General features: G+C 46.1%; 2 protein-coding genes across 5 annotated transcripts in view; one reads left to right on the top strand and one right to left on the bottom strand.

The window, feature by feature from the left end:
- FAM124A (family with sequence similarity 124 member A) overlaps positions 1-23,124 on the bottom strand; it is a 72,621-nt gene that overhangs the window by 28,041 nt on the left and 21,456 nt on the right. Inside the window, exons 1-2 of one of the 4 annotated variants that reach the window (XM_038761836.1) lie at positions 3,543-3,620; positions 1,536-1,641 (exon numbers count right to left, since the gene is read on the bottom strand). The exons of the other annotated variants lie outside the window; for them this stretch is intronic. The gene's annotated coding sequence lies outside the window, so the exon portion shown is untranslated. Of the gene's footprint in view, positions 1-1,535; positions 1,642-3,542; positions 3,621-23,124 lie in introns of those variants that run through there. 4 annotated transcript variants of the gene reach the window in all.
- C20H13orf42 (chromosome 20 C13orf42 homolog) lies at positions 608-22,501 on the top strand. Its single transcript, XM_038761640.1, has 9 exons — positions 608-1,024; positions 9,076-9,220; positions 11,257-11,497; positions 12,042-12,222; positions 16,353-16,445; positions 18,967-19,047; positions 19,141-19,251; positions 19,976-20,049; positions 22,408-22,501. The coding sequence occupies exons 1-9, from the start codon at positions 608-610 to the stop codon at positions 22,499-22,501; spliced, it is 1,437 nt and encodes a 478-aa protein (XP_038617568.1).

A 23,124-nucleotide genomic window follows, 5' to 3' on the forward strand; every position in this document is an offset into this window, starting at 1 on the left:
GAACGGGCACCTTTTACGACCTTCGTCGGCCTCCTCCGTTCCCTCTCCAACCGGATTTCCCTTTGGACCTGGGGACTGATTCAGGACCATGGTCAGCACAAGAAAGGCGGGCGTGTAAAAACCCAATCCAAAGGGAAACAAAAGACCCAAACCACTTGCGTTCCAGAGGCTGAAATCGGAGAGAACAATGGAGAAGAAATGCATCGTCTGGAATTAATTCTCTGACTGGCAGCCCTTCGATGGAAGTTCACTGGAAGGTATTTGCACCGACCGTTCTTTAAATCCAAGAAAACTGCAAAAGCGTCAGTGCTCATGGGCCTCTGCTTTTGCATCTTTGAAGCGTGATGTCATTATATTTAAATACACAATAAGTGTATCGATGCTCAGGTCTTACTGGTGAATTATCTCCGGGATTTACAAGGTGGAGGGGGTGGGGAAGGGAAAAGAGAAAAAAAAAATCACCCACCAACATTGCCTCACCAAATTCCCATCTCAGATTTCTGGGCTGGAAGGAACTCCCCCAGTCCCTGACGCACGGGAGAGGAAGCCGAGAGGGATGGCTACAGACTCCTGAATCTCCCTTCAAGTGACTGCAGGAGGGGCAGCCATGTTTAAGAAGATCCACTCCATCTTTCACCCCAACGCCCAGAGACAGACTCTGGTCAACAACGGCCCCTGCTACGACAGGACGAGCTCAGCCGTGCGGCTGATTCGCAGCAGCTCCATGTACGTGGTCGGGGGTGGTGGGGAGAAATTCAGCGAATCCCTGAAAAAGTACAAGAGCACTCCCGGCCTCGACAGCAGCCCCTACTACCGCCAGAAGGAGGAGGACCGGGCCTGGATGTACACCCGCACTCAAGACTGCCTGCAGTACCTGCAGGACCTGCTGGCCTTGCGCAAAAAATACCTCAACAGCCTCAAGGACCTGAAGTCCCACCCTTCGCCTGAGATCTCTTCGGCTTCCTCCAAGTCTGCTAAGGGAGGGATGAAGATCCTGGCCCAACCTCCCCCTAAGGAGGGTAAGGTAAGTGCAAATGGGGAGTGTTCACCCACCCAACTCCATCTATGCCGCACGAAGAAATTTCTATCTATTACCGTCCAGGAGAAATGTTACACGCCGGCTAGAGTCTGATCCTCTGGGGAAGGGAGAGGGATCGGGGAATGGCTGCACGGTGGTTCCAATCCAACCTCCTGTAGGAGATTATTTCACCCTCTTCCCCCAACCCACCCTGCCCTCAGCTCTCCATATGGCTATAGGCACATGATACTTCCACAGCCTACTATTTTAGCGCTAATTCGTACACATACACATCTCCATCTTCCACTTAGCTGTAAATAATTTCAGGAGCTGTCTCCCCTGCTAGGTTATAAGCTCCTCAAGACAGGGGTTGGGTCTACACAGTAGATGCTCAATCCATAGTTTTGATTGACTCGTTGGGAATGGGCCTCACAAGGAACAAAGTCTGGAGGCTGGTGATCTGCATGGTAGCTAGGGGTGGGGTGGGGAGTTCTGCTGAAACTACTCCCATTCTTACCAGAAGCTCCCAGAGATATCACCTCCCGCTCCATCGGATTCTGCTTTTCCTTGGCAACTGATCACCTGGTATTGACTGGAAACAGCAACAAGAACCCCTGCAGGAGCTAATAATTCACAAACTTTATGACCATGAGTGTCTAAAAATAACTTTTAATAATTAAAATAATAGCGGTATTTGTTAAGCCCTTACTATAAGTCAAACTCTGTATTAAGCACTGGGATAGAGTCAAGAAAATCAGATTTGGCACAGACCCTGTCTCGCATAAGGTTCACAATCTAAACAGGAAGGAGAACAGGTACTGAATCCCCAAGTTTACAGATGAGGGAACTGAGGCACAGGTTAGTTCTGTAACTTGTCTGAAGTCACTGAGCAGGTATGTGGCAGAGTAGGATTAAAACCCAGGTCCTCTGACTCCCAGGCCTGTATGTTTTCTAAGGCCACACTGCTTCCCTACAAATAGTTGTACAGTAGTGAATGAATGGCATTATTATTATTATTATTATAATGAAAATAAATACCTGTTCTTCCTCCACCTTAGACTTCGAGTCCCATGTGGAATAGGGTACAGTCTGATCTAATTGTACTGCATCTACTTCAGCACTTAGCAAAGTGCCTGGCTGATAACAATCGCTTAACAAATACCAAAATGACAATTAGGAGCTTACTACGTTCAATCAATCGATCGTATTTATTGAGTGCTTACTGTGTGCAGAGCACTGTATTAAGCGCTTGGGAAGTACAAGTTGGTAACATATAGAGACAGTCCCTACCCACCAGTGGGCTCACAGTCTAAAAGGGGGAGACAGAGAACAGAACCAAACATACTAACAAAATAAAATAGGATAGATATGTACAAGAGAAATAGCCCTGTACTAAGCCCTGGGAAAAAGGACGTGTTTTAAAGAAAGATAAGGTACCCAACCTTCAAGGGGCTCACAATCTAAGAATAAAAGTGGGGGAGGCTGGCATCAGATACACAGCAAGGGCAAACAAGCAAGGAAAAGCAACTGGAAAACAACACGAGGGACATGACAGGCAAGCAGCCAGAAAACAATCAGGGACAGGAGCCTTTCAAAGCACCCACTCAAACTATGCTCTCTTAATCTTCCCAGCAGAATCGGGGCACATGGTTAGGAGGGGGTGGCTTTATAAAGCCACCACGGAATAAAACACTAAAAAAGTGGCGAGGTGCCTTCACAAAGTTCCCTTAGGCCAGAAGGAGGGGGACTCCTCCTCTAAAAAGACTCCTCTTTTTAGACTGTGAGCCCACTGTTGGGTAGGGACTGTCTCTATATGTTGCCAACTTGTACTTCCCAAGCGCTTAGTACAGTGCTCTGCACATAGTAAGTGCTCAATAAATGCGATTGATTGATTGATTGCCTCCCGTTCCTGCTTGTGTTTGTGGCATGTCACTAGGTGGCAGCGATGCACCTGCGTATTCTCAGAGCTGTGGGATGCAGAAAAATTGGTTTCTGCTAATTAGTTTCTGCTTAGAAACATGGTTAGTCTGGCCTAGGTTGCTTCCCGGCTTCTGCCAGTCCAGGCTAGAGCCTCCACTGGGCGGCAGAAACAATTCCAGCTCCCGTGGGCAAGGCTTGTGCCAAAGGGAGGCTCTCCCGGCTCCTGGGGTATTCTCCCTGCTCCATCAGGGACCCAAACGTGGAGGAACAGCGTGGTTCTCCCGGCTCCTGGGGTATTCTCCCTGCTCCAACAGGGACCCAAACGTGGAGGAACAGTGTCGTCTAGGAGAACGGGCCCAGGCTGGGGGGTCAACTGGTCCGGGTTCCAGTCCGGGCTCTGCCACTTGACTGCTGGGTGACAGTGGGCGAGTCACTTCAACATGCTTTAGTTTCCTCATCTGCAAAATGGGAACTAAATACCAATTCTCCCTTCTGCTTAGACTGTGATCCACGTGGGACAGGATATGTCGGATTTGATTATCTTGTATCTACCCCAAAACTTGGCATGTAGTAAGCACTTAATAAATACCATAGTTATTATTACCGTTGCCATTGTCTGAGACCCTCTGCGATCCGCGGTGGGGAGGGAGGAGGCGGCAGGGGCTGGGAGTAGCTGTGGCAAGACGGCAGCTGTGGCTAGATGATGATGGTTTGCAAGGAGCAGCGGTGCTCTGCACCTGGGAAGAGCTCAATACGTAAAATTCATTGATTGAGATGGAAGGGACTGACTGTAGCAAAAGGCAGTGCTAACAGCAGTAAGGAAGGAAGAGGAGGAGGAGGGAGAAGGAGGAGGAGGAGGAGATACCGGTGGAGGTAGAGAATGAGAAAGTATATGAGGAGGGGAAGGAAAAGGCAGCAGTGGTGCTGACAAGGGACACTCCAGATTCTGGCATCACCTGATTCCCCCTGGTTCCAGCACTCTGTCAACTGGCAACTCCTGCTCCTTTGATTTGCTGGAGACCTAGGGAACTGTGGCAGTATTTTCTTTATACTGGTAGAGGTAGTAGTAGTAGTAGTACTAGTAGAAAGAGCACGGGCTTTGGAGTCAGAGGTCACGGGTTCAAATCCCGGCTCCACCACTTGTCAGCTGTGTGACTTTGGGCAAGTCACTTAACTTCTCTGAGCCTCACTTACCTCATCTGTAAAATGGGGATGAAGACTGTGAGCCCCCCGTGGGACAACCTGATCACCTTGTAACCGCCCCAGCGCTTAGAACAGTGCTTTGCACATAGTAAGCACTTAATAAATGCCATTATTATTATTATTATTACTAGTAGTTGCATTTAATGAATGCCCTGTCTTGGGAAGTACAAAACCACCAAGTGGCTCATTCTTTGCTCGTGTGGAGCTCACGCTCTAATGGGGAGTCAGACATAAAATATTTACAGAGTAATTAAAACAAACAATTGAACATACAAATGCAGAAATGCTGAGGAAGAGTACCAGTAACATAAGTGCTAGAGACGGCTGATGGGTTATGACGCTATAGGCTTACAGTGCTGGGAATTAATCGGAGAAGGCTTCTTGGAGGGGATGGGATTTTGGGAGAGCTTTGAATATGGAGACTTCTGTAGCCTCTCAGATTTGGAAAGGGAGGGAAGCAGGGCGGTGGGAGCCTAGAAATTGGAATCTCACCTCAAGGCTGAATCAGTCAATCAATTGTATTTACTGAGTGCATCTTGAGGGCACTGGATCTGGAAATAAAACACCCCGCTGGGAAATAGACAAATGCTCTGGATAAACTCCAGAGTGATGGACGGAAGGCGCGGAGACAAGATGACGTCCTCACTGTTGGATAAGTGAGTTGACTTGGGTTGTGGGGGGATGGCACCGTGCCTATGAAGGGGGGTAGGGGGGAGGCGGTGTCCAGAGAGGCTCTTATCAAGGCTCAGGAGAAGGAACAGCTTACGCCACGGCTGCAGGTGAACCCAAACGGGTCCGGACGGCCAGGAGAGGGAAAGGATACAAATAGGCCTCTTGAGGTCAGAAATCTGGGCAAAGACTAATGTGAGGTTCGATTTGGAAAAATGTGAACGTCTCCATCTGGGACATCGTAATCTGAAACACAGACCTTCTGGAGATGGAGAGCTGGAAAGCAGCACTGCTGAAAGACACCGCGTGAACAGCCAATTGGAAAGGACTCTGCAATGCGATACGGCGGCTGAAAGAACTAATTCTATTTAGATCTGCACACACAGCAGCATGACATCATGGAACCGTGTTCCTTTGCTCTGCACGATACCGTGTTCCTTTGCTCTGCACGATACCGGGAGCTGGGCTCGGCTCGGGGCAGTCCGGAAGAGGTGGCCGGGGGACGCGACTCAGAGGAACGGTGGTAGAGATGCAGAACGGAAAAAAGCGGGATAGGGTGAAGGGAGACACTCCAACGAATAAGTAAATATGTCGTTGAAGGGCGGTGATTTGCAATTCCTGGGCACAGGCACCAAGAAGAATTTAGCTCGGGACAAAGAGATATATGAGGGAGGTGGAGGAAGAGAGGCATGGGAAAGTGGCCTAGTGGATAAAGCTCGGGCTTGGGTTCTAATTTCGGTTCCACCACTTGCCTGCTGTGTGATACTGGGCGTGACATTTCATTTCTCTGTGCCTCAGTTAATTTTTCTGTAAAATGGGGATTAAGAGTGTGATCCTCAGGTGGGATATGGACCCGACTGACTTGTATCCACCCCAGTGCTTAGTATAGTGCCTAGCACATAGTAAGTGCTTAACAAATACCACAAAAAAATGAGAGGAGGAAGAAGACTGCAGGGGAGGGGTGGATGAGCTATTGGAAATTACGAAGTCTCCTTTTGTGGCTCACTGCTGGGTCACATATGTCAGAGCCCATCTGTGCCTGGCCAAAGAGGACCCTGACTTGATCTGATTCTGGAACCGGGCAAGCCTGATTGGAGACCTGGCCAGGGGTTGGGAGGAGACAAAGAGAATGAAGCTCAGGGTGAGCACAGTTATGGCTATTCTCTGCAAGAGGCCCTTGCTCCCAGTTAGAATCCATTTCTGATAGACTCTTCGGCACTGCCACAGCCAGGAGCAGAATTTTGGCTCCAGCCAAGAGCTACACAGGTCTAGCTCAATCCGGGAATTCAAGCAGCATCACAGACCTCTCCCCTCTGCCTGTTGGTCTTGGGAGGAAGAAGCATGACGGCATGATGAGCACGGGCCTGGGAGTAAGAAATCCTGCATTCTAATCCCAGCCCCACTAGTTATCTGCTTTGAGATCTTGGGCAGTCACTTAACTTTTGGGTCTGTTTCCTCATCTGTAAAATAGGAGCTAAATTCCTGTTATCCCTCCCCATTAGACTGTGAGCCCATGTGGGACGGACACTTTTGTCTGACCCGATTTTCTTACGTCTACTGTCGCACTCTCCTCTCAGAATCACACCTGGAGACTTTCCAGTACTCTCCCAGTCTCAGCAATGGGAGTCAAGCGGAGGCATTACCGTACCTAGCTTGGGTAGTGGCTAGTGAGTGGTAAGGCAAACTGCTACAAAACTCACCTGTGCTGGGCAGCAGCAACATGGAAGAGAGTCGAGGGTGGAGACTCAAGTTTACTGTGCAGAAGACGACAGTGGAAACCACTTCTGTATTTTTAACAAGAAAACTCTATGGAAACATTACCAGAATGACTGCAGATGGAGTGGGGCATTCTAGGAGAGAAGAATCCATGGAGCCACTATGGGTCAGAGACGACTTGACAGCATAAGACAAGGCAATACCGTAGCACTAAGTAGAATGCTTGGTATAGTAAATGTTAACAAATTCCACACTTCTGATTATTGTGGCACAGGAGTTGCAACCACCCAAAGTCCAGAGGGACTTTCAGGGCCTGTTGTCCAAGTGGGGGCAAGAGGCCACCGTCCAGTCTTCTGAGAACTCCTGATGAACCAGGGAGTTCCACCATTTGACTGAGAGTCAATATCACGCCTGTGTCCAAAACAGGAAAAAGGGTGCTTCCTGAACGTCACAGACCTTAAATTGAATTTCTGTTTCCACAAAAAACATGGGGGAAAAAAGTCACTCCAAAGCCACTGAACAAGCTCCTGGAAAAGAGAAGGCCACTAGGTAACAACCAGCAAGACTGCAAGGGTGCTGTCAGAATTCAATCTACTCTCTAGGCTAGAGCAACTGGCTTGAAAGGCCAAGGGGAAAATGATGGGGGCAAACCCTCGACCTGGATCCCAGCAAAGCTTTGTTAACTCTGCTACGGTCATTTGGGCACTAAGTCGGTTTTCTACATAAAATCTGCAGGGGTGCTTGGCAGCCTGCTGCATCCCTGCCGGCTGATTCACTACTGGCACCTTGTGCCCTCTTGGGAGCCAGTCCTCTAGACTGCAAACTCTTTGTGGGCAGGGAATGTGACTACCAACTCGGCTGGACTCTCCCAAGCACTTGATGGAGTGCTCTGCAGACAGTTAAGCGCTTAGTAAAAAACCACTGGCTGAACACCTGACAGGCAGAAAAGAGACACTGCAGTTGATGCTCCTCAAGCAACCAGTCTTGTAATCAATTCCCCTGTGCAGGTTCTTGGTTCTGATGCCTTTGCTACTGGGCCGAGGGTCATCCGATGTTGGGAAGGGAAAACCCATTGAGACTGTACAGCCAGAGAGGAATGAGAAGGGTTTAAGAAGGGCTCAGTGGAAAGTCACAAAGTTTGGAAAAACAAAAGTTGGAATGAAAGGTAGAAGGACGACCTGGAGTGGTTTAGCCTGGAGAATAAGAGGTTTAGGGATGTGATTTAATTAGGATCTTCAAATAGAAAAACAGTGTTGCCTAGTGGATAGAGCACAGGCCTCGGAGTCAAAAGGATCTGGGTTCTAAATCCCGGCTCCCCTACTTGTCTGCTGTGTGACCCTGGGCTAGTCACTTCACTTCTCTGGGCTTCAGTTACCTAATCTCTAAAATGGGGATTAAGACTGTGAGCCCCATTGGGACAGGGACTGTGTCCAACCTGATTAGACTGTATCCAGTGCATAGTATGATGCATGGCACACAGTAAACACTTCACAAATACCATAAAAAATAGGATATTTGGAGGGTTTTGGCATTGAAGGTGATGTCCAGCTGTTGTCAACCACTAATGATGGAGCAAGTGTAGCTGAAGCATGGGTGAGATAAAGGTCAGATTTAAAGAGGAATTTCCTGACAGTGACTGTTAGTTAGTGGTGGAAGGGGACCAAGCTGTGGTATTTGTTAAGCACTTACAAGTTAATCAGGTTATACACAGTCCCTGCCCGACATGGAGTTCACAGTCTAAGTGAGAACAGACATTGACTCTCCATTTACAGATGAGGCAACTGAGGCACAAAGAAGTGAAGTGACTCACTCAAGGTTACACAGCAGGCAAGTGGCATAGCTGGGATTTGAACCCAAGTCCTCTGACTCCCAGGACTGTGTTTTTTCAACTCTGCCGCACTACTTGATGGGTTAGATAACCTCTCTCTACCCCTCTGGTTCTAGATTAGAGTCTGAAATGAATCCAATAATAGTGAAGCAGTAATCTTTTTAACAAAACGATGAAGTGACTTGAAAGGCCATTTAAATGCTAACTTGGTAAGAGATGATGTGTTACACTATCCCCTATAGATGACAATAAAATGTCAGCCAGCCCTTTTAATCAATTTAATCTAAGGAAATGCTTCACAAATAAAAACAAAACACATTGCCTGGCTTATATGTTACATAACTGTGCAATTTTCTTAAAGTGGAATACAAAGTCCAGAAATATGAACGGAATTGTTTGAGTTCTGTCAACAAATCAGCGCTGGAAATGGGATCAACCTCGTGTTCTAAATTTCAGGCTGCACTTTGGCTCTGTTGCACATAGTAAGCACTTAAAGACAACCGTTATTATTATTATTATTATTACAATAGTAGTAATAATAAATATTGCTAAAATTATGACCCTGAAAAATGTGTCTTTCTCCCAGGAAAATAAATGAATCAAGGTGGATTTTATCCAAAACTAATAGATTGGGGGGCGGGGGGGCAGTTGCAACCCAGTGTCTCAGTTGTTTCTTTCCCAAACTTGGTGTCCTCTCTTTTCGGATGTGTGGGTGCGACAGAAATCAACCAAGAAAGTCTCACCGCTCAATGCTGATGTAATGGAAGCCATTGCTTACTTTGATTCCATTATCGCTGAGTTGGAGGGAGACAGGCACCCCAAGGCTTCTGGCAGAGACCCACCAAATGCCGATGTGGACTTCGATGGTAAGTACACAAATCCCACCGAAAACAGAGTTCCAAGGGAGCCAGTGAGGGCACCCCAGAAGAGGCACTGAACTCTGGGTAGAATATTTATAATTTATTTATTTATTTATTTTACTTGTACATATCTATTCTATTTATTTTATTTTGTTAGTATGTTTGGTTTTGTTCTCTGTCTCCCCCTTTTAGACTGTGAGTCCACTGGTGGGCAGGGACTGTCTCTATATGTTGCCAATTTGTACTTCCCAAGCGCTTAGTACAGTGCTCTGCACACAGTAAGCGCTCAATAAATACGATTGATGATGATGATGATGGGGTAACCACCATCCCCACAACTGTCCCCATGAATATCCCACCCAGTCGACCTGAAACAACTTCAGCACTGGATTTTCCCTTTTCTGTCCAGTGCATCCATGAGTTTAATAATCCATTACTCTTTTGGGAAGAGACAGAGTGGGACAGAAATAACTGACTGCTAATTAAGAAGCTTTGGAAATTCAAATTGGTACCATAAGATGAACTGTAGCTCAGTCATAATAAAATAACTGATGGCTGAATGGTTCGAATAGAGCCTTCTGCATTCTTGGTACTCAACAAAGATTATTGCTATTCATCCTAATGCTTAACCCACGTATAAACTCTACTGCTGGTCACTCAGTTTAAAATTTGGATTTCTAGAAATTCTACTTATGAAACAGTGTTTTCTTTAGTGGCACCAAGCAATTAAATAGAAGCAGTGTGGTCTAGCGGGAAGAGCCCAGCCCTGGAAGTCAGGGGACCTGGGTTCCAGTTCCAGCTCTGACATGTGCCTGCTGTGTGACCTTGGGTAGATCACTTACCTTCTCTGTGTCTCAGTTTCCTCATCTGTAAAATGAGATTAAATATCTGTTTACCCTCACTCTTTAGACTGATCACCCCTTAGGCTGATCGCCCCATGTGGGACAGGGACTGTGTCCAAACTGATTATCTTGTATCTACTCCAGTGCTCAGCACAGTTCCTGGCACATAGTAAGCGCTTAACAAATGCCACATTAAATAGCAAACAGAGAGTCCCAGAGTCCCATAGTTGCACTGAAAAGATTTGTTTTCCTTCCAGAACTCTGGGAAACCTTCCCAAACATATTTCCTCTTGGTCTCCTTTACTCAGCCTTTCTTTTCCCATTAGTAATAGCAATGGTATTTACTGAGCGTCTACTAGGTGCGATTCCCTGTAATGATGATGATGATGGCTAGCATTTGTTAAGTGCTTCCTAGATGCCAAGTACTGCGCTAAGTGCTATGGTAGATATACTTCATGAGATCAGTCCCTGTCCCACGAGAGACTCACAGTCTTAAGTGGGGAGGGAGAATAGGCATTTAATCCCCATTTTATAGGTGAAGAAGCTGAAGTTTCAAGAAGGTAAGCTCTTGGAAAACGACAGAGACAAAACACGGGAAACAGGTACAGAGTGTACCTTTTAAAGTTCAAGAATAGCTTTGCGTTCTCTCTGGTTATCAATCTTCCTGGGTCCGGGTTCCTGCTTTGCAGTCCCACCTCCTGGGAATCTCTCTCTTTTTTTTTAATGGCATTTATTAAGCGCTTACTGTGTGCAAAGCACTTTTCTAAGCGCTGGGGAGGTTACAAGGTGACCAGGTTGTCTCATGGGGGGCTCACAGTCTTAATCCCCATTTTACAGATGAGGTAACTGAGGCCCAGAAAAGTTAAGTGACTTGCCCAAAGTCACACAGCTGACAAGTGGTGAAGCTGGGATTTGAACCCATGACCTCTGACTCCAAAGCCTGTGCTCTTTCCACTGAGCCAAGCTGCTTCTCCTATGTTTCTTTGACATCCAATAATTGCCTGATGATCAGACTGACCCTTGGGTCAGTCATTTTAGACTGTGAGCCCACTGTTGGGTAGGGACTGTCTCTATATGTTGCCAATTTGTACTTCCCAAGCGCTTAGTACACTGCTCTGCACATAGTAAGCGCTCAATAAATATGATTGATGATGATGATACTGGCACCCACCTTCTCACTCTCTGCTCTCCCTCCTACAGTGGCCACCAGCTCCACTGAGCACAACTTGCACTCCAACTGGATCCTGCGTGCCCCTCGCAGGTACTCAGAACACATCTCCTCACTCACCGTGAGGGTGGTTGAGAGCCAGCCCCGGAGGAACACGGAGAGGAGAAACTTCAGCACCCAAAGGAGGCTCGAGAGGCACCCGATTTACTTGCCGAAAGCCGTGGAAGGGGCATTCAGTACGTTAAAATTTAAGCCCAAGGCCTGCAAAAAAGAGTAAGTTCTTGGTAAGACCTTGAGGCCTTCTCAGATTGAGAGCTCTCAGGACTGGCGACCATGTCTACACCTCATCTATGGATTTGTGGGACCCAGGCCTGGGAGTTAGAAGGGTTCTGATCCTGGCTCCGTCACTCGTCCGCTGTGTGACCTTGGGCAAGTCACTTGATTTCTCTGGGCCTCAGTTACCTCATCTGTAAGATGGGGATTGAGAATGTGAGGTAATAATAAATACCATGACAACTATTAGAATCACAGCTAAGCCCTTGACACAAAACAGCAACTGGCGGCTGCCACACACTCTGTCCCTCAGGACAGCTCACCCTGAGGAGATTCTGTAGACACACTGGGTTGAGAGTGAGACTCGGGGTTTTCTGAGGGAGTTTCTAATGCCACCACTCTGTCATGGTGAAGTCGTGTGCCAGGCAAGCGATATTTCCATTATGTTGGTCAGAAACAATGATACCAAAGAGATCCTGCTGATGACGGTATCAGAAAACAGCCTTAAGAGAGGTCTAATCACTCTCCACATCTCTCATTCCAGCCTGGGGGCTTCTAAATGGATTCTCTTCAGCTTCAAGTACGAAGATACTACGGAGTGGGACACCACCGAGCCCCTCGTGCCAGGGCTTGTGGAGGCTGCGATAGAAGGCAGAGATGAGGGAGAGGCCATCTGGGAATCCGCTCCTGACTGTCTACCTCTGGAGAGTCTTTGGGAGCAGACTGTGAGCTGAGTCTCTTTTCTGCTTCCTCCATGGGCCGTACCTTTGGAAGATCTGTAGGTGATTTAATCAGGTGTTCTGCCTGGACCGCAGCTAACTGAAATGTTTCTTTAAAACCACATAAAAATCTGCTTGAAGTGGAGTTTCTCAGGATGGCTGGCCTTCAGCTAACCCTTTGTATCCAGTTGCCAAAGAGACCCATTAAGACCTTAATGGATGTTCAAGAAACTCAATGAAAAAGGCTTGGAGACAGGATTCAAATTGTTTGTGTTCTGCAGGCTACTGTGTTGGGCTAGGGTGGTGGGCTACAGTGGTAGCCAGTATGAAATTTCCTGGTTGACAAGGTAAAGGGACCAAAGGATTCCTGTGGGTGGAACTCAACTTGTGAGGAGACCCACTGGAGACCTTCCACAAATGTCTACAAGCCTCATTCCTTTCTGCTCAATGCAAGGGAGGTTTCATTTCTCCTATTTCTTCTCTCTGGCCAGCCTGATTTGGAAAAATGCTATGGAGGCTGAAGAGTGATTACTGAGATCGTATCCGTCCATCAACTGTATTTATTGAGCGCTTATTGTGTGCAGAGTACTGTACTAAGTGCTTGGGAGGGTCAATATATCAGAGTTGTTAGACATGATCTCTGCCCATAAGGAGCTTACTATATTATTAGTTCTGAATGTAAAATAATCAGACAGGCATCTGTGGCTGTACTCTTAAGTAATGAGAAATGAATCAAAATATTCCTAAAATGATCTATTCATCTAAATACACCTAAATCCCGCTAATTACTTCCATAATGCATAGCCCATGCGAGTTTCTAGCATGTCATTCATGCCCTGCATTTTAGGGCATTCAACTGTTAGAAATTAGGCTTGTGAATGATTTCCCCATAAAGAGGTGGTTTATGGACTCAAATGGAAATAGGAGAGGTTGTAAAAGTTGTGCATATAGAGATTTACGAACTTCAAACTACACATTCAGAAAGTATACATTCAAACTTCATGGAGGCAAATTGGGTACAAGGCTAAAAGAGACTTTGAAGATTTGTTTCTTAGGATACCAAAAGATTCAAGGCATTTGAATTCACCCTCAGTCTTTTTAGCTTCCAGTTCAGGGAATAACCAACAGGATTCTGTCAGGCCTTTGTTTAGGAGGCAGATTCCAGTAGGGTCCTTGTTGGCAAGGAACGAGTCTACCTGCTCTAAGGCATTGTTCTCTCCCAAGTGCTTAGTACAGTGCTCTGCACACAGTAAGCACCCAATAATGGAAAGATACTTGATAATACTGCACCCATTCCCACATCAGAGCCCTTGAGGAGGGTTACAGAGAATTGCTCTTCGGGAAGAGAACACAGCCTGGGACTCTGAAGAAAGGGACCGAGGAGATGCCCATGCTGACCAGTTTGGGACACTAGTTACAACCCTCAGGGTATTCAGCACCATAATAAACTCTAAGGTGGCTCTGGAGGTTGAAGGCAGCCCTGTTGGCACCTCCCCCTTTGATTTCCAAATGCTGACTTCTGAAAAATGACTTTGGTCCCCAGCAACATAGAGCACGGGCCTGGGAATCAGAAGGTCATGGGTTCTAACCCTGCCTCTGCCACTTGTCTTTTGTGTGACCTTGGGCAAGTTACTTCTCTGGGCCTCAGTTACCTCACCTAAAATGGGGATTGAGACTGTGAGCCTCACATGGGACGGGGAATGTGTCCAACCCAATTTGCTTGTATCCACCCTGGCGCTTAGTACAGCACTTGGCACATAGTAACTGCTTAACAAATACCATCATTATTATCTTGTTGTCATCCGAGTCCCACAGGGCTCCTCCTTCTTAAGGTATCCTCAACCTATGAGTCGATTGTTTTGCCTTATTAACTCCAAACTGATTGTAATTATTTACCATTGAATAAGAACTCACCAACCAAAGAGGGTTAGAAAGTGCATTGAGCAATTTCCCTCCCATTTCTTGTGTCCTGTCAACCAAACGTGGCTGAGTGGCTAGACAGCAGCCAGTGGGGGAAAGCAAGCAAGGCACGGCAACAAACAGCATCACTTGGCACTCGAGTGCACATTACAGGTTAAGGTCATGCTGACAGCTAATGTAGGTTTCTTGTGGCTATTAAGAGGCCCACGTGATAATGCTTTTTGACCTGAGAAACAGTTTTACAAGAATTTTTCCTTTATGGGAATTTTAATGAATGTTTTCAGGCCCTCGTGAGATAAATGGCAATACTCCTAGATTGTAAAATATATATATATATCCAATGGTCTCATTAATGACTAGCAAGTATTTTTCATCATTTGAAATCGTCTCGCAATCCTTTCAGTGCCAATTTACTGTAGGTTTTTTTTTTTTAAAACTGCTTAGGCTAAAATCAAGCAACCAGGCATTTTACTGCACTCGGAGCTGAGTTTTCAGGGGTCAGGAACACATTAATCGTTTGGAGATGCTTCTACTTGAGTCACTGAGGACCATATTTACATTCTTGTTCCTGTCTCTTGGAATCATTTAGAACTCTGGGGTCATTTGGAACTCCATGTTTGAGAGAGTCCACTGGTCTAGGGGCAGCAAGAATAAGTTCCTTTTGCTATGTTGGTTTGATTGAGCCAAACTTCACAATCAGGCTATTCCAGCAAATCATCTGAACAGCTCAGGCCCCCAAAACCCACTCTGGCTTCCGTTATCTGTGCAGTTCTGACAAAGTTTCCTTTTTTTGCCTGAACTACTTAAATACAAATACCTTTAAGCCTAAATGTCAAGAGTAATTTGTCAGTAGGTTGACAGCACATAAAGATCCACGGAATCCATACTCGACGCTTCTGTGTGGCTTCTAACGAACACTTGACCAGCTGTACTGCTGTCTGAAACTTCGGCAGCTGATTCCAGCAGTTCTACACTCACCTACCTCTCCCGATCCTCTTTAGATTTTCAAAATGTTTCAGAATCCATTATGAAAGCAACCCCAGAAGCTCAGGGTTAGGCTTCCGAGCTCATTTTACTGTGAGGAGGCTGAGGTTTAAAGCAGCTATGCAAAACCTGGGTCCTCCCTCTTTGTGCCAGTAAGCGAGACAATGGAATAATAATCATAATAATAATGTTGGTATTTGTTAAGCGCTTACTATGTGCACAGCATTGTTCTAAGTGCTGGGGGGAACACAAGGAGATGAGGTTGTCCCATGTGGGGCTCACAGTCTTAATCCCCATTTTACAGATGAGGGAACTCAGGCACAGAGAAGTGAAGTGACTTGCCCAAGGTCACACAGCAGACATGTGTGGGGGGGATTCGAACCCATGACCTCTGACTCCCAAACCCGCGCTCTTTCCACTGAGCCACGCTTGGGGAACCACCGTCTCCCCAGAAATCGACTTCGGTGAGGTTTGCAGGCTTCAGAGGGTGGGGTGGGTGCCCCTTCTCCCGGCCCTTAGAGACCATTTTCCTGTTGCATTTGCAGAGGGTTAGAGAAATGCAGTGATGATAGAGCACTGGCCACACGGTGGCACTTGATTCCTAGGAATTCCGAACTCGTTCCTGAACTGATACCCACGGAACAAGAAGCAAAAACTGAAGGTGAAAGTCCTATGTTTCATTCTTACGATCCATCCTGAAGTACCACTTCTGCTGATCGGTTAGGTCAAAAACGGAGGCTACTCATTTGAGGCAGCTCCCATTCAGGTTTGATCTTCCTAACTCCAGCCTCTCCCCACCCCAATCCACACATCACTCTGCTGCCTGGATAATTACGGCTTGAGGCCGCGCACACGCACAGAGTTATCGAAAGCCATAAACCTCACTAATCACAAGGCGAGGGGCAACAGGGCCACTTCCTCTCCCGGCCAGCATAAAACCACAGAGGAGAAAGGCATTAACAGTTCCTCAGCTCATCAGCTCCCCAGGTCCCCCTTACTCCACGGGGGAAGAGTACAGTCACTTCTGTCTATTTAAACTCAAAGCAGGGCACTTTCTAAAAGCCATAGGTGGGCTAAGGAAACGTGGCAGAGCAAAAGAATGCGTACTGAAGAAGAATAATGTTTACTCCCTTTGCCTTGTATAATGTAATCAAATTAAATTCCCCCAGAATAAATTTGGTCAATAAAAATACAAAGGTGTTGTTACACATTCCCCCTGGATGTTTTTGTAGGACAGGATGTATCACAGAACTTCCACGCTATATGAACGACTGACCATATGGTTCTTAATATTAGATTTTAAAATGAACCGGGTTTTTAATCCCGTAAATTTATTAGAAGATAAGAAAGCTTAAGTTCTACAGCATTACTGTGACTTGCCATCTGCTACATGGAAGAGAAAATGGGGATTTTTACCATCCACTTATTGTGAAGAGAGTGTGTGTGAGAGAGAAAGAAAGCAAACACTTGGCAGTAAAAAAGAAGTGTCAGTTGAATGACTATAAAAGCTTTGGAAGAATAATTATGGAAATCAACTATTCCAATTTCTTTTTCTCTCCTGACCACTTAAAATCAGCAAAGTTCCCTATGCTTGAGGAGAAGCAAACCCTCACTTTTTGCCAGTATATCCTGGGTTCCACTGAAATGAGACTGGAACAACCACCCTCCCCTTCTACTCCCTTGGGGTCATCCAGTCTGTAGTGTTTAGGGACTCGAAGATGAGAACTGGGTGGAGGAAAGAGCACAGGCCTGGGAGTTAGAGGGCCTGGGTTCTAATCCTGACTCCACTGCTTGCGTGCTGTGTAACCTTAGGCAAGTTACTTAATTTCTCTAGGCTTCAGTTGCCTCCTCTGTAAAATGGGGATGAAAGGCCTATTCTCCCTCTCCTCTAGACTGTGAACTCCATGTGGGAGAGTGACTGTGTCTGACTTGATTATTCTATATCTACCCCAGCACTTGAATGCTTGAAAAAGACTGCCACTGTTATTATAACGGAAAAAGAGAATCACTTAGGATTCCACAAGCTGATAGACGGAAAAGGACTGGAAGGGTCCTTTATATCTGGAAGGGTATGCATCCTTATTTCTCCCCATCTACCAGCGCCCGCCCGCTCTCTCCTCAGCACTTCTTCTACTTTGGGAAACGCTGAAATCCTCCCTGCTTCGGCTGACAGGCCGGGAGCAGAGGAGCTGGGGAGGAGGCTGAAAGGCCAGAATAGAGACAGCACTCGGGCTGTCTGGAATAGCAGCACTGAGGAGGTAGGGGCTGCATTTTGAAGCCACACCCGGGAAACCCAGCCCAGAGCTCCTGCCCCATCTTTCTTCAGAAAAGAATCACACAGGTTGTGCACTTCTGGCCTAAATCCTCCATTCTGCCGCTGAAACCCGACTCCTCTAACTCTGTATTTCCTAAAGATGGATTGCTACAGGACGCGTCCCTTGGCCTGAACTTTTCCCCTTTGAATTTGGAAACCATCACCCCCGGCCCCTCTCCCCACCTGTACTGAACTACCTCTCCTTCTTCCCCAAGAAGGGAAAACTCGGGTTCACCAATTCATATCTCAGCTTGCTCTTCTTCAGACTATCTTTCCTTCTCTATATACATGCAAACACCAACACACAGATCCCAAACAATCGCCTGCCCAGTCACGAAGGTAGGGCATGGCCTCAGTGCAATGGAGGTTACTTCAGTCATACCTGCGTTCTACATGATAAAATTCTGGGCAATGTGCTCTCCAGACTGCCAGCTGGCTTAATGCCCTCTATCCTAGCAGAAACACAACAGGCAGGGAAGAGAAGGAATGGCACTGTGCCAGCCACTAGCACAATCATCAATTCCTCCGCGAAAGGTCTTCGCCTTGGAAATCTCAAGTCTTGTCCATTGTTCTCGACTGGAGACTCCACCTTATCCACTGCGGTTCCTACCTAGGTATGTTTCTATACTGAGTGTTTTCTGCGTGCCCAGCACTGTACTAAGCACTTGGAAGAGTACAAAACAATAGAGTTGGATCAGTTTAGGTCAACTCTTCTTAATTTTCCTGTATTTTTACTCTTCTGTTAGTGATAACACTGATTTCCCCAAGACCAGTTAGAAGTCTGTTTCATATTGTGCTTATACCAATTCCATGAGTGATCTTACTAAAAAGGTGGTAATGATTACACTTGAGGCTATCAAAACCAGTACAAAGCACTTTCATATGTTCATTTTGGTATATCATTCTAATGAATGTAGGATGTGAAAATTAAAAATCAACATTTCTTGAGCACTGTACTAAGCGCTCGGGAGAGTTGGTTGACACATTTTCTGCCCACAATAAGCAAGGACCTAGTACCACACCCTACACTAAGAGGGTGCTCAATAAATGCTACTACTTAAAGTTGTGTTTAATTAAAGACTTGGCTAGTTCAAAGAAATAAATATCTTGAGGCTTTGGCATCGATAATTCTCAAGAGGGGCACTCCCAAGAAACGGTCCTCATTCCCGGACTAGCTACTCTGTCTGTGTGTGCCATTAATTCCACTCCACATCAATTGAACACACTCCGTTTTGCATCACCTCTCTGGGTGACCAGCTCTGGAAAGTTCATAATGGAGATGTCATGCTGAACGTGCAGATTTGTTTCTAAGCTCCGGGCTGCTCCCTCTGGTCCCCACTGGACAGGCTTTTGAGCATTCGGAGAGGAAGCATTAGAAAGCAGTGTAACAAACTGCAAAGGAGTGGGGGAGTTGACTCAATCCACCCAAAGCTGACTCCAGAGAGCCCCGATAACGAACAGCACCGAGCCCCGAGATAGCCGCACCATGGTAAGTAAAACCTTCCGCTTTACTACCTCGACTTCCCCCTTAGCCGGAGACCACAGACACTGCGTCCTACCTAAGAACTTTCTCTCACGGCAGGCAGACGCAATCCGAGATCTATCGGGTGCAGGTTGGGGGAGAGGTCTTTTGTCAAGTATAAGAGCCACCTATACAGCGAGAAGCCTAACTTTGTACACATTTCAACCACAGTCAACTGTCACAGAGTCACAAGGACACCTTACTGGCTCTCCCGAGAAAGGATTACAAGGCTTCTTACACTCAGAGCCACAAACACTTTCAGGAAAATTCACACATAATCCACAGGCTTCCAACAGTGAGGGAGAAAAGTTACGTGGGAAGGGACTCTTTGGGAGACCCTGTGCAGGTCTCACCACCCTGGAAGCCTCGGTTTCCTTCTCTGCAAACTAAGAAAACAACTCTAACATCTATCTCTGAGGGCTGTAGGGAGGACAATATTTGAACTTCACCTTGTGACCTTTAACAGAGGATGGAAAGAAAATACCAAATGTTTTATTCAACCTAAAATATCTGGGAAAATAATTATTAGTCAGCTTGGAATGATCACACAGCTGCTGACATAGATCCTGGGTTCTCATCACCAACTTAACAATTCCAGGAGAGGACTTTCAGGGAGATTTAAATCTGAAGGGGAGGGGAAGCAGTATTGCCTAGTGGAAAGAGCACAGGCACGGGAGTCAGGAGAGCTGAGTCCTAATACCAGCTTCATTTTTTTTTTTTTAAATGGTATTTATTAAGTGCTTACTATGTGCCAGACACTGTACTAAGTGCTGGGGTAGATGCAAGATAATCAGGTTGGATACATTCCATGTCCCACATCATTCCACTTTTCTTGAAAAAAAAAAAAAGGCATTATGTTGTGTAAAACTGGGCTTTTTGTGTCCAACCTAATTAGCTTCTAGTTACCCAGAACTTAGAACAGTGCCTGACACATAGCAAGCCCTTAACAAATACCCTCAGCATTATCACTATTTTCATATTTCATTATGCATCATTCTTCTTTTGTCTCTGATTTCTAGTATGGATTTATCAACACCTCTCTGCAATCCCTTGTGATAGAGAAATATGGTGAAGAGACTTGGGAGCAATTGAAGTGAGTATTTTGACTCCAAGTATAGTGCAATCTAAGGGGGAGACAGAAGACAAAAATGACAGCAAAGATGGGGTGGAGTGGGTTACAAGGAAGATCTTTACAAATACGAAAGAGCCTCACTTGTCTAGGGGAAGGTGCTGAGCTCAGGCTAAAGACAGGGACACAGATTAGGCATCTTTTAGTAGTCCTTTGCCAGCCGCGGGATCTCATTATTTTTTAGGACTAAAAATATAATGGATTGTCCTTTGGGGAATGACATTAGAAGAGCGCTGTGGCATGAAATTCATTTGTGTTCCAAAAACACCTTCATTTCATTGGTAGCATCCTTGTGGTCTACTTGTAGAAAAGGACAATTTTTTTTTTCCATGATATTTGTTTAGTGCTTACTATGTGCCAGGCACTGTACTAAGGGCCGGGGTAGGTACAAACAAATCAGGTTGAACACAGTCTGTGCCCCACATGTGGCTCACAGTTTTAATCCCCATTTTACAGATGAGGCAACTGAGGTACAGAGAAGTTAAGCGACTTGCCCAAGGTCACACAACAGATAAGTGATTGAGCCAAGAATAGAACCCAGGTTCTTCTGCCTCCCAAGCCTATACTCTATCCACTAGGCCAAGTGCCAATCTAGGGCCAAACCTTCAAGGAGAAGATATCCTCTGCTAACTATGGTCTTTACATCTCAATTCCACTCGGCGCTAGTTCTGGAAAGGATGATACACACTGAGAAAGGCAGTTCACATGGCGTTTTGAGATTCCCGCAAGCAAACAGGAAGTCCCAAATGCCTCATGAACCCTCGAGCCTCAGCTTGCCAACAGAGGAGATGGGATAAACGATGGAGCAAACAAATGGGAGGAAAAGAGGTTTAGTGAAGTCTTGAGCCTATTTGGGGCATATCCTCAATCTATTTCTCTCTGCTTTATCTCTGCAAACTTAAATGCACCGATTCCCTGCTCAATTGAGCCTGAAAAGGTATGCTAATGCACAGAACATTACTAAATCTAATCTGCATGATTTTGCTGGAACGGCATCTCTTCTCTTTCGACCTACAACAAAATCTGTTTAGAAAGCCTGGCCAGCTATTGAATTCCCCTTTTGTTAGTATAGATGTTTCCGATTTTACTTGGCATGCGGCAAGCTTCGTTCAACTTCCCCTCCCCATTTGCCTTCATTGTTTGTCACGTTCACCTCAGCTTTGACCTTAGACTCGCTCTTCTATCCACATCTCCCACACTGACAGATTTGTAAACGAGGGCCACTCCCTTGGGGCCTCCTCCTCTGCCATATTAGTACAGGGACATTTAGTAACCACGGGCCCACTGGATCAAGCTACGGCAACTGCAGCTTGACAGGACCGACATATATCACCGTTAACAGTATTTATTGAGCGCTTACTCTGTGAGGAGAACTGTACTTCATGCTTGGGAGAATACCACAGAGTTAGCAGATACAATCACTTCCCTCAAGAGGTTTACAATCAGGAGGGGGAGACTAACATTAAGATACCTTACAGGCAGGGGAGTGTAAGGATATAGCTGCTTGTGGGCAGGGAACGTGTCGGCCAACTCTGTTCTATAATGTTCTCTAACTTCGTACAGTGCTCCACACATGGTAAGTCCTCGATCAATACCACAGATTAATGGACTGACTAGGTGTTTCGGGAGCGGGACAGTAAGGTGAATCCCAAGTGCTTAGAGGGTACAGGGTGCATAGGAGATGCAAAAGGGAGGGTAATAGGGTGTGGAGAGGAGAGATTAGTCAGAGAAGGTTTTCTGAAGAAGTAGGGCTTTGAAACTGAGCAGAGAAGTGGTCTGAATGGTCCTCACATACAGTATGCAACGTGAGCGAGACAACTGCACTAGCAAAAACAGATTCCTGAGACTGACTGACTCCATGCTTCAGAAGCATGTCCTAAGAAGCCGGAATGGGAGGTGGTGGGATGGGGGCAGGGTAGCCCCAACATTCCACTTTGGGGCTCCACTTGCCCTGCACTTTGGTTCCTTCTGGCCGGAGAGCTGCTGCTCTGCTAACATTCATGGAGAGGGTAATTCCTTTTGTCCATTCCCGACAGCCCCTTTCTGGGGCACAAAATCAGCCTCAATTACTCTGGCTCCACAAATTTGGACTCAATCTAATTTGTCCTAAAGAAGAATGGAGCTGAATCCCCATTTGGGTCTTCATTCCTTTTGTCTTAGACCCTGGAAGTATCTTGGCTCTACGGTTTCTTCAATTCCCAAAACTCCGACATAAGCAAAATGCTCTTACCTCCCCCCCTCACATAATATCACAGGAAAAAAATACAGTCCCAGATAAATAAGCTTTGTGCATGAATTCACTTGCATATTTCAGCTGAACAGGTCTAAAGGACCACTTTCCTACTTCTTCAACACTTTCTGTCCTCCTTTAGTTCTCCAGATCATTACCTATGACAACACAAACCGCAGCCTATAGTGAAACACTCAAAAAAACCTTTTAGGAATAATAGAAGCAGTAGCATTTATTCAATTTCTTTCAGGAATGCTATCTGTTTTCTCTGAGGCTCCGGTCACAGAGGCCTGGGTGGCTTTGTACAACTGCCTAAGATGAGGCCTGGGCTATTCAGTTGTAGGACATTTCATTTGGTTCTTGCAGCTTCCCCGCCTGCTTAAGGAGCAGCATGGCAAGGTGGTTAGCGCAATGGATTAGGTTCTTATCAGTCCAACAGAACACCCTTTGAATCCTCTGGGTCTCTGCTGCCCCATCTGTGATGACATTCTCCATGGCAACTTTGCAAAACTCAAGAGGTCGAAGTCAAAGAGCACTTCAAAACTTCCCGTGGCAAATGTTATCGAATTTCCACTGCTTTAATTTGAACCTGCTAGTCAGGGCCCATATCTTCTCTTCAAATATACTTTTGCTCCTCTGAAACCGTTAATTATATTTGCTTCGCTCTTTGGTTAATAATCCATAGCATATGCCACATCCTTTCTTGTAATACTACTGCTAACAAATGATGATAACAATGCTAGAAAGAAATTGCTAGCAAGAAATGCTACCCATGCAAGAAAGGCAATGGTAAATAAAGATCAAGAAGG

Source organism: Tachyglossus aculeatus, chromosome 20 (genome assembly GCF_015852505.1).
Source record: "Tachyglossus aculeatus isolate mTacAcu1 chromosome 20, mTacAcu1.pri, whole genome shotgun sequence".
Lineage (NCBI taxonomy): Eukaryota > Metazoa > Chordata > Mammalia > Monotremata > Tachyglossidae > Tachyglossus > Tachyglossus aculeatus.